This window comes from Vanellus vanellus (assembly GCF_965231255.1).
Source record: "Vanellus vanellus genome assembly, chromosome: 6".
In the NCBI taxonomy this organism is placed as follows: domain Eukaryota; kingdom Metazoa; phylum Chordata; class Aves; order Charadriiformes; family Charadriidae; genus Vanellus; species Vanellus vanellus.
In genome coordinates this window covers 65,754,729-65,765,893 of record NC_138911.1, presented here as the reverse complement: position 1 = coordinate 65,765,893, position 11,165 = coordinate 65,754,729, and the positions used below count along the sequence as shown (strand labels likewise).

At 41.8% G+C, this 11,165-nt stretch overlaps 1 protein-coding gene across 2 annotated transcripts in view; it reads right to left on the bottom strand.

The window, feature by feature from the left end:
• Nucleotides 1–1,464: 1,464 nt before the first annotated feature.
• BTBD7 (BTB domain containing 7) overlaps nucleotides 1,465–11,165 on the bottom strand; it is a 32,623-nt gene continuing 22,922 nt past the window's right edge. For both annotated transcript variants that reach the window (XM_082485719.1, XM_082485720.1), the window contains 4 exons: nucleotides 9,542–9,731; nucleotides 5,639–5,817; nucleotides 4,477–4,905; nucleotides 1,465–2,766 (listed from right to left, as the gene is read on the bottom strand). In XM_082485719.1, the coding sequence (XP_082341845.1) occupies nucleotides 1,951–2,766; nucleotides 4,477–4,905; nucleotides 5,639–5,817; nucleotides 9,542–9,731 (1,614 nt within the window). In that variant the 3' untranslated portion in view covers nucleotides 1,465–1,950. The remainder of the gene's footprint in view (nucleotides 2,767–4,476; nucleotides 4,906–5,638; nucleotides 5,818–9,541; nucleotides 9,732–11,165) is intronic.

Sequence of the window (11,165 nt, the reverse complement as noted above, 5' to 3'; positions counted from 1 at the left end):
AGTTTAGCTAAGTTTCTCCTCCAATCCTCCACCACACCTTCCACAGCTGCACCTCGAAAGGAACGTCTGCAGAGCTTTCACAGAAGCAGGAGGCCTGCGGATGTGTATGCAGGAGACACGAGGATTTTTCGGTTCAAACACCCATATCTTCATTTATGTAGAAGCTATTAGGTAGTTTGGAAATGCAGTATTCAATGTATTTCAATACCATTGCGGTGGTGTTACCAGGCTGTGCACACTTTAAGGAAAGTTAGGTTAGGTACGAATCTGCCACCAGCTAAAACTAAAAGTAAAGTTGCCACGAGAATTCTGTTTAAATAGCGTTAAGCATTTTGAACTGGAGGAAACAACCCAACCTAACCTTGACGTAGTACTTAGGTCACACTTGGGATTAAAGTTTTCTACTACAGGGCAATTCTTCATTCTAGGAACTGCATTTAAACAAAAAAAAAAGACCTAAACAGGCCTTTACCAGTAGTCACTACACTGCAGTGACATCAGGATCCCTGTCCCAAATGCGATGAATCTGTGGTAAAAACCACATGGGAAGTATTAAGGATGCACTTCCTAACTATAACCATTACAGTCAGCGCATTGCTTAACTCCACCCCGCTGGCAGGGAGCCAGCCCGGATCACTACAATTCCCGCTTCGTAGCATGGTAACGGACAAATCTCATTTCTGGGCTTTATAAAAAAGGAAAGTTGGGAAACAGAAGGGCGATTTAAGAGTGCTAAAGCTTCGCGTGTTTCACGATGCTAGCGCAGTTACGCTTCACTTTGACTTTGTTCACAGAACAGCTGCAATTATAGAAGTCAGCAACACTTCAGATCAGGTAAGGAACACTGAACGACGTCACTAAGAGTGAAGCCCTTTTGTAATCACAGGCAGGAGAAAGCAAGGCGATGAGCGGTCACCTCAGCACCTCTGTTGGAGAGGGAACCCTCTCAAGCGGAGGGTCACCATTCAGGCAACAGCAAAGATACTCTGCCTTGTCTTCCTGACACTCCAGGATTTAGCAGGAATCCTCAGCTCCAGTCTTCACTTACCCCCACGTACGGGTAGCTGGAAGAACAAGTTATTACTTTTTTTACAGTATTTCTAGATTTATTTCTGCATGGGCAAATGAACAACTCTAGTCTGTCTAGTAAGTGCTTCTGGGTGATCATGGACTTCTCCATAGTCACAGCTGAACCAGAAAGCACACAGAATCAGACTGTCAGATCCCAGTGAAATTCACTGGAATCTGAACTCCTAAATATCCCCCTGGACTCTTAAAACCCCAAATACAACTCTTGAATTGGGTTTGCTATATAAGGGTAAGACCAGCTGCCAGAACTTCTCAAACAAAACATTAGACTGGATTCTTGCCGTAGTCATAAAAATCAGGAAGATTTCAGATCTAAACAAACAAAAAAAATTTAACTGAAAATGTAGTATTTTGATGTGCTGTTCTTTGGAATTCCTATAATTAAAAAATAAACGCATTGTTACTATCTCATAAGAAAATACATTTCATAATGTGCAACCCAATGCACATAGGGAATTGGCAGGTGAAAGGGAAAATGCAAAAGTATGAAAATACAGTCCTTTAAATGTGACAATAAAGTTTAACATATTAGTACAAAACTAATACACTAAAATAGATGTACAGGTGCAAAAGGCTACCAGGTTGTAGAAAAAAGGTACCAGCTTTTTTTTTTTTTTCTTTTTTAAAAGGCTTAATTAAATTTGCTCCAAAAAAATTTCCCACAAAATAAAACCAGAAGCAGCATTAAAACCAAACTGATAACATGCCATCTCTAATAAAGCAATGTATGTACAAAAGAAGTGAGCAAAGTTGAATTTATCTGCTGGCATGAATGGATTTGCCCAACTGAAGTCAGGCCAGAAGTTGCAGAGAATGGGATGTTTCCAACTCTTAGGCACAGAGAAATAGTGGAGGTTGCTTTCATAGGGCAGATTTTTTATAGAGGAAGTCTGGTTTGTTTGGAGACCTCCTTCCTCTGCTTACTGCATCTTCCCTTTCCAAATCCGCGTTTCTCTGTGCTCCGTGTTCCAACGGCTCATCATCTGCCAGTCTCCTGCCAGGTCTCTCTTCTTGCATTTCAGAGGCGTACGCGGAGAGCGAAGGTCTGTTGGAGGTTAGCCCATAGGTTAAATCGGTTTCCATTTTTGTTCTTCCCCTGATGTGAACCGCACCATTACCAGTGTTTTCCTGGGTAGCCAATGCCAAGTCCAGGCGCTGGGGAGGTTGTTCTAAGACATCGAGGTGTATTGGCTCATTCTTTTGTCTGTGTTGATGCCCGTCTTGGGAGAGCAGGTATTCCCGCCTAGAGTCCTCTTGCTTTTTAGGAGATATCTGGGAAGGTAGATAGGCTGACTTTAAGCCACTTGGTGATGCCTTGTTGTGGCTATACAGATCTGGTCCAAAATATATGCCTTGTGAAGGTGAAGGGCTGTGCCTGTTGGGTGCTGGAGTAGAAGGTCTGCATGCAGCATTAGAGAAGTCATAGAAGTCAGGGTACTCCTGCTGATTTTCACGAGCATCTATTTTTTGCTCTATTGCATGTTTCTTTCGAGAAGTGGGCATGTGTCTGTTCTGAATACATGAAATGTGCTGGGGCGGACCGGGCCCTACCTCTGTAACCGTCTGGCTTAATTCTGTGTCGACCGTGAGCTCTGGCAACCTTCTGTCTTTTAAGGACATTGCTGACACACCCATTGCGATATCTGGCATCAGTTCATTTAGCAAGGGCTGAGTACACTGGAAAAGAAAAGAAATTCATCCATGGAAAAAAAAGCAAAAGCTAAACACGCTCGGTATTTCAGACTGTTTCTGTAATTCAAAACGGCATTTTCCTAATCTACCTTCGCCGAGACCAACCTCAGCCTGCAAATTTCCTACACTGTTTAAAGAACACGCGTATCCCCCAACGTTCACCTTCCCGCTAGCCTAAGACAACATCTTTCCTTTGTGAAACTGTTGCGCCACAATAATAGTTCCTTCTTAAACACATCTTGTCTTGAATATGCACTAAATGTACTGTTAAACTCTCAAAGGGTAATCCTGCTTTAAGCCACTTGCAATTATCAAGCTAAACAAGGTACTCAGTGCAGAACTTAAACTGTTTGTTATAGCATAGAGTTCCAGTGCAGGGAAGCCACGAAACATGTCTTTTGTCACTACAGACGCAACCCTTCTGCTTGCATTTCATATTTTAAAGTTAATTGCAGGCAGACATGTCTGCATGAGAGCCTCGGGGCTTGGGGCGGGAGCAGCAGTTACAGGGCTGACTGTATCCACAAAGCGCACGGAAGTTGTTGCACGGCATTTTTCTCCCCTACACCTATAGGCAATCCCACGAGACGAGCATACTACAGTCTTCCAGAGTTAAACTTTCTACTTGTATTTATCGCTTCAAATGAACGCAATTTTAGTAACTGTCAACTACCAGAACTCACAAAATGCAGAAAGAGTACATAACAAAAATGTCACCCACATTAAGACTATGCTTCTTGTATTTTTTATAGAGACACTCTAGCAGAAACATTTCCAATGTTAAAAACAACACTATATGGTTTCCTTAGCGAAGTCACTACTGATTAAGAGAGACATGCTATAACCCCTGCCTTGAACAAACAATGGCAAACAATTCTCATTTGAAGTGAAATATTTTAACCTAAAATATAAAAAGGAGTGCAATGTATTTAGGACAACTGCTAAAGGAAAAAAAAAAAAAATTAAAATCCCTGTTTCCATTCAGAACTCCAGATCAAATCTGCATCTAAAGAGCATGTTTTCAGCATGACACAACTGTGCAACGAAACAGTTTTTTGCACTGAAGAAATAAATGACCAAATTATTTATTTAGCATTTCATGTACTTCACAAAGCTATGTCTTTGCCTAGCGTGCTCTAGTCCATTGCTTTCATTGCACCATATTGGAGTTCAGCAACTATAATGATTGTCTTTAGATGCTAGAACAAACCCTTTTGTATCTGCAATTACCAGATTTTGCCGGCCTATTCATTTTAAAATCTTTTCCACAGCCGTAAGACCTTCGCATTCTCCACAAGTTCCCTTCATACACACCCGTTTACTTCAGGGCTACCTACCTGTGAATAGCCAAAATATCATCACTATTTCCACCCATGAGTTACAGTATGCAGCCCACTACTGAAGTTGACTTATGCCTTGTTCTAACATAGAGAAAACTACATTATTTCAGAAGATTGGCGAGTCCCACTTGACCATCCGAAACACTCCTGGCCCTGGAACATTCATTCTCCCAGGGATTCTGGCATGCCTTTGGGATGCAAAACGCTGACAGCCAGTTTGGCAGAAAATTCTTCCCCTAGCCAGTGAAGATGGTCTTTTTATTTAACAAAGCCAAGTTACTTCATCATAAGAATTCTCTCTAAGCTACTCTGAGCGGCCAGAGATAGGGAGAAGAAGAGAAATCTTAACACTTACTACTTGCTTCTCAGCTGCCATCACTGCCGCTGCTGCAGCCACCGTCTGTCTCCCCAGACCTGTAGTGTTAGTGCAATCAGGAGGTGCTGCTTTAACACTGGGCAAGTAGACAGGCGGCGCAGCTTTGGGAGCCGTTCGGGAGTGGAATAGCGAGTGATTACACGGGTAAGAAAAGGAACGGGAGGGATGTTGACTTGGCACCCTTTGTTTCCAGCCCACTTTGAACTGGTTATGAATAGGAGTTGCTGGTGGGTGGTATGGAGGTGGAGGAGGGGGCAATGGTGGATGGAAGGCCACAAAAGAGTCTAGTTCTGTAAACATGGTTTCTGCAGTGGGAGTGCTGTTAACACGACATCGTCCAGACTGTCTCATTGTCAGGAGTGGGCTTTCGTCTCCAAATCGCTCATCAGGGAAGAATTTGTGAGGATTCTGCAAAGGAAAAACCCAGCATATAACATAGCAAAACAAGAAGACATCTAGAAAAAACCCTCAAACTAACACACATTGGAACTAGAAATCTGCTAGTACTGTAACCGGCTAGTTGTGCCACCTAAAGCCTCACCAACACTTGAGGTGATTACAGCTACCATGGAATAAAGATTATTTAAAAAAAACAAACAAACAAACAAACAAAAAAACAAGACAAGAAGCATCAGATTCACTGTGTGAATAAGTTGACCAACAAACGCATTTGCTCTAACAGCACTGTACAAACAGAAGTGGGATTTCCAGTTTCCTAGTCCTGACATGTACTGTGCAAACCTACTGCATTAATTAGGACTTGTACTCCTCTCCAATCCAAGAATAAATCGTAATCTAGATTTCTAGTTATGGTTTGACTATTCTCATCAACTGCCTCTTTGGCATATTTTTTTTGTCCCCAAAGTCTGTGGCAGTGAGAGCACCCTGAACAGCAACAGCTCTTGAGAAGAATATTTATACATTGCACTTCCACGTTTATAAAATCACATACATCAAATGCAACAGTCTCATTGTAATTTGCACTTGGACACTTCTAAAGTTATACAGGCGTTTCAAAGCATTTGTGCACCTGCATGTGCACACACAAAGTAGTTCTCTTATTGCGGATTACACATTCAAGTCAATTCATAAGCAGAACAGAATCAAAGCATTTGGGGCCTTATACAGCGATTTTTCATACCTGCAAAAGTTCAGCAGCAGCATCAGAAAGTCCAAATTCCCGCAGCACACGAATCTGAATCTCGTAACTGACTGTGGCGCCTTCTCCACAATTGAGAGCATACGCTCTTTGCACCTGCTCGGTGTGACGCAGCTCCTGCAGCCGTTTGATCATCTCTTTTACAACGAGGAGATTGGGAACTGGAGGGGTAATAAAGAACGGAATGGGGATAGTATAGATTACTTTTTGAACTGTGAGACAGTAAGTTTGATTGCAACGGTTAGATTTAACTCTAAAGGAAAAATCTAGCGTCAGGCTGACTTGGCTTTTTATTTTTTTAAGAAGCTTTTTGCCAAGAACAGTTCAACTTCCATGTTCCTTGAAGCATCATTAAGGCACATGGGATAACACACATATACAAATGGTAAAGACATATACCATTTTTCCAGCTTCTGCTAGAGTGAGCCACAAATACAGTCTTCTTTGTAAACCCCTATGATGCAGGAATTTTATGATTTGAGGTAGGGGCAGGATATCTTAAATAGCAACTGAATGTTCCCTCATGAATTCTACAGGCTGAGAACTCATTGATTTTTTTTTTTTTGGCATACACTTCATACTTCTAGTGGAATTCTGTAATCACAAGACCATAATACCAGCATGTAACTACAGAAAGAGCATTCTAAAAAAATTACAGAAACTGTAAGCCAACATAAACCTGTTAAAATTTTATTGTTTTGTGCAACCATATTGAAATAATTTAAAAACAAAAAAAAAACCCACACAAAAACCACCTTTCCAAAGGAATTGTTCAGAAAAGTCCTAGTTTAGCAGCCAGATGTTTAGGTATAACCAGCATTTCACTAACACTGAAAAAGGAGGATTTTAGAGAAGTTTAAAGCAGTTCTCCAAACTAGTAGGAATAAAAATAATCTAAGTTTTTCATTAAAAAGTGCTATCTTCTCAAACCCAGGTTTGTGGGGTTTTTTTACTATTATCCATGTGAAACACATGGAAGAGGGATCAAATATATAAAAAATACAATTCTCTCAAGACAGTTGCAGGATTTCTAGTTCAAACAAACTGGAAAATACCTAAAGAAGCCTGCAGAACACTGTAGCCTCGAAGTAGAACAGGCTTCAGCAGAGGTTGAACTCATTTCATAGTAGTTTTGTAAGAAGAGCAGCAAGACATGCTGCCGATAGCATTTATGCAAATACAGTCCATGGGCAGTGGGTACAGGGAAGACACAAGCGACAGATGGAGAATACCTAAGCTGTAAAGAACCCCCTGTTCCAAGAGCCCGGCCTAAGGGGCACGGAGGCGATGCTGCCTAGCTCTCCTTCTGGCAGTTCCTGTGCTCCATCTATGCTCTGGGATGGATTCCTGTACAAGCTACAGGTTTGGTGCATGCCTGAATCTCCTCAAATTAATTTGGCTTGATCTACCCTTCCTAGCACAAGGCACTGGCAAAACAATCAATTCTTTTGCTTAATTACAGAACTAAGCAAGGCAGGCAGTTACAGGACACAATACCTGTGCTCCAGCTACTGGCCAGGCTGGGAGCTCACATCCACGCTCAAATCAAAGCGCTGGCAATAATTCCTACATATTAAACTGTACAGAATCAAGCTGTCTCATGCGTGCCAACAGAGACAGATTTTTTCAGAACATAAGAACTTTTGCAAAACATTGGAGACTTCTGAGAACCTGTTTTATTTCTCAACTTCTTTGGAAACTAAGATTGAGCAAAGTGTATTTCATCATAAGATACAACTCTGATAACTTTAGATTCAATTCATGGTGGGTATTTTCATGCTTTTCTGTAAAGCGGGAAAGAACTCTGAGAACTCTAATGTACTGCTGAGATGCCACAGCTGTAAGTTTCTAACCAAACAGGTAGCAGCACTCCTATCAAATTACAGAAGTTTTCAGAAGCTCCTTGTAGGCTTTATCAAGTCTCTTCCTGAATCACAAGAAACAAGTAGACCAAAACCATTCCACAAACCGTTCTAAAAAACTTGCCACAGTGTTTAACTGAACAGTGTTTCAAATCTTCCTAACACCTCAACTTAAATTCTCTTGCAGCAATTGAAACCTACTATTTTTGTTCTGGCTCTAACATCTGTAAGAATAATTTATCTACTTCCTTTCAACATAGTTGATTGAAGGGAGACATAATTGATATACAGAGAGCTTATAAAATGGGGAATGGGGAGTGGTGGAGGGAAGAAGATGACCATTTTCTTGGTGGCATGTTATCTTTATTCTTTTCTACAGACTCCCAAACTGATCCATACCTACTGAAACGTGATACTTTGATCTAAAAATGGAGACCAAAAGTTTATGTAAGTTTAACGAAAGACTGCATAAGGTCATGGATTAAAAATGCATTTAAAATTACTAATTACACAGAAACACTATCCACTACAGGACATCTGCAAGTGGCTGAAGAGCTCACAGAGTTTTACAGGGAATTATTTTGTGATTTTTCTGCTATACTTTCCTTATACACTCACTTCTGGTGACTGCTGGAATAAGCATACCAGGCGAGACAGACAAATTCTTGACCTGACCCAGTATGGCCATTTAAAGGGCTAAACACAACGCTCCATCTGAGACCAAACTACTTCACGTGTCTTGTGGTATATTTGTTTTTGTATTTTAGCATGAGGGTTACTCTTTATGGAATTGAACAACACTGACTTTCAGGCTTTTTTCCATAGAGCTTCCCTCACCCATCCTGTACGCACACAGCTGGCTACACCTACAGAAGCACAACGTTTCCCACTTTCTTCACCAAATTTAAATTATCTTGGTCATTTAGCTATCTAATCCTGCCTTCCAAAACATCCACTGACCCTCCCAACTTGTCATCAGCTGCAGGTTCTGCCAGTGTGTTCTCTATGCACACTGAGTATTAATGGGGCAGGGGAAAAGTGGGAAGAGCTAGACGGTTTGGGAATCCCACCAGATACATTCTTCCAGTTTCATACCAAAAGATCAAATGCATAAGTGACAAAGTATACTGCAGTAGTTTTATGACTATATTTCCCTGGCTTGCCTATGGGGTACGTCACACAAGTATCCTGAAGTCAAGAGAGGCCAGATCTACTTCCACCCTACTCCGCCACACAAGGAATGAAGTTGGTTTGACTTCAAAGCTAAAGTGGATTTGGCAAACTGAAATAAAGAGCATCTTTTGAGTGCCTACTTCCAATATTTTTCTGGCAAACTGAGTTAAGCTGACTGCCCTACAAGGCTGGCCTGGAGCCAGGCTCTTCTCAATGGTTCCCAGTGACAGGACAAGGGGCAATGGGCACAAGTTAGAACATAGGAAGTTCCGTTCAAATACACGGAAACACTTCCTTACGGTGAGGGTGACAGCACTGGAACAGGCTGCCCAGGGAGGTGGTGGAGTCCCCTTCTCTGGAGATTTTCAAGACCCGCCTGGATGCAGTCCTGAGTAATGTGCTCTGGGCAATCCTGCTTTAGCAGGGGAGTTGGGCTAGATGATCTCTAGAGGTCCCTTCCAACTCCGAAACTCCGTGATTCCGTGAAGACGACTGGTTGTAGAAAACTGAGAACCACTTTGGGAACAGAGAGCCAGGCTCCAGCAAGTGTTTTACGGTAAGTTTAACCAGTCCAAGGTTTTTCAAATTGCTCAGCTGAAGCAGGTTAAAACACTACCCCCTCCAGTAGCTTACTTCTAACTACTTATTATGGCATCCAAAAGTAGTTAATGTCTTCAGAGTAGACCAAAACAAAAGGGCCTACCACTGGGTGGGAAGAAGCCCAAATAGTGCAGTACCACCCTCGGAGGAAGTCATAATATTCAACGATTCACATTCACTCTCCCCGACCCCAAGCCCCCATCCACTCACAGGAGATCAATCAGCGTTGCAAATGATCTAGCAGCCTTACCTGGGATTTCATTGGCTATAACTGAAGGAGGACTGGACTGGTTAGTGCTAACTTGCTGGTGGGTAATCATATGACAACACTGCGGCACCGCGTTGTTTACCATGTAAAGGGTGTCGGGCACATTGGACATTCGAACCATCCGCAAACGAACGAGATCGGTTTGTTCCACCATCATCTCATCCAGTACTGACTGCAACGACAGCCATTAGAGCCCTCATGAAGGCACTGCACACATATACCCACCGGGACCTGCTGCAAACACAGTCCCGAGGCCACAGGTCTAGCAACATCTAAACCATAACTTTTCCAGGTCCCAAACAGTATTTGGCTTTTCCACAGCATTTTCTATTTCATTTTCCAGTCATGATCAGAGTTGAGTTTCAGAGCTATGACCAGGCAAGTGAGTAAAGTTTGGGAAGGTTGCTTTGTTTATTTTGTACCTGTTAGATTCGAAGTAACCTTCTTGAGGCCAGACCCTCTGGACTCTGTCTCAGACAATTACTGCCTATAGGTCTCAACTCTCTGTGCCATTGAGTAGAAGGCACTAGTCAAAAAATGAAACGTTTCCCTCAGATGTCTTAAAGAATAGAAAGGAGGTTATGTATACCCTTTTAAGCCTCTCATTTAACATTAAATAGATTTAATTAAAAAAATGGGAGGCTAAAAGGGGAGTAAAAAACAAAATACAAAGTCACTCACAATTTTTGCATTTCACAATAATTAAACAATGAATAGTAACCTATCTAAGGTTAAACAGCTAACGATGCTTTAAAAATATTGACAGCATAATATGAAACTAATAGAAACAAGTAGGATTCCCAACAGTGGAAAAAAAATTTAGAATGTACTTTTTACTTTAAGATTACTACAAAAGCACTCCCATACCATATACCTGAAAACTAAGAGAGTCAAAGGCTTTATCACATGTTCTTTAACACGTTTTTGTTAGTTTTAACAATCCAAGATAGAGGGATAAAATTTTAACTGGCTAGTCTTCCTTTGCTGCTTTAGTGCCACCTGATGCTCTCTAATCTTTGTGCCCAAAACACAAAGCAGTTTTACTTCTCCCCTCAAAGAGGATGTCAACAACAACTCACACTTGTAGAAAATGTTTTCTTTCTTAAGCACAGGGCAAAAGCTCTGAATTCACCAGAGCAGTGCTCAGAGTTTGTAGGCGATGCAGATGTGCACAGCTTCACCTAATCCTTTTGTCCTTCAGTCACCTGAACTGTTGGGGCTCATGAGCTCTTGACCTGAGTCAGAGGTGCCTTAAGCAGTGGCATTAGCTAGTGACCTACAGGTGTCCCAATTCTGTCAAACAGCATATGGCATGTTTCCGCCCCACACAGAGCCACTGTCACGAAACGCAACCAGAGATGCTACAAGATCCTCAGTTTGACAGTCCTCATGCAAGATATTAAATAGGGAAGCTACTGCTTGAGCGGGACACGAAGGACTTCAGTCAAATTGGACACAAGATATTTATTCCATTTTGCGGAGGATCAAAAGAATTTTGGATAAGTTCCGATTCAAACAAGAAGATGAAATATCAGAGTCCTCTGCTGAGTGGAATAGTAGTTCTCCACCCAGCTCTGGTGGGAGCTGGGGAGCCTGAAAGACCTGG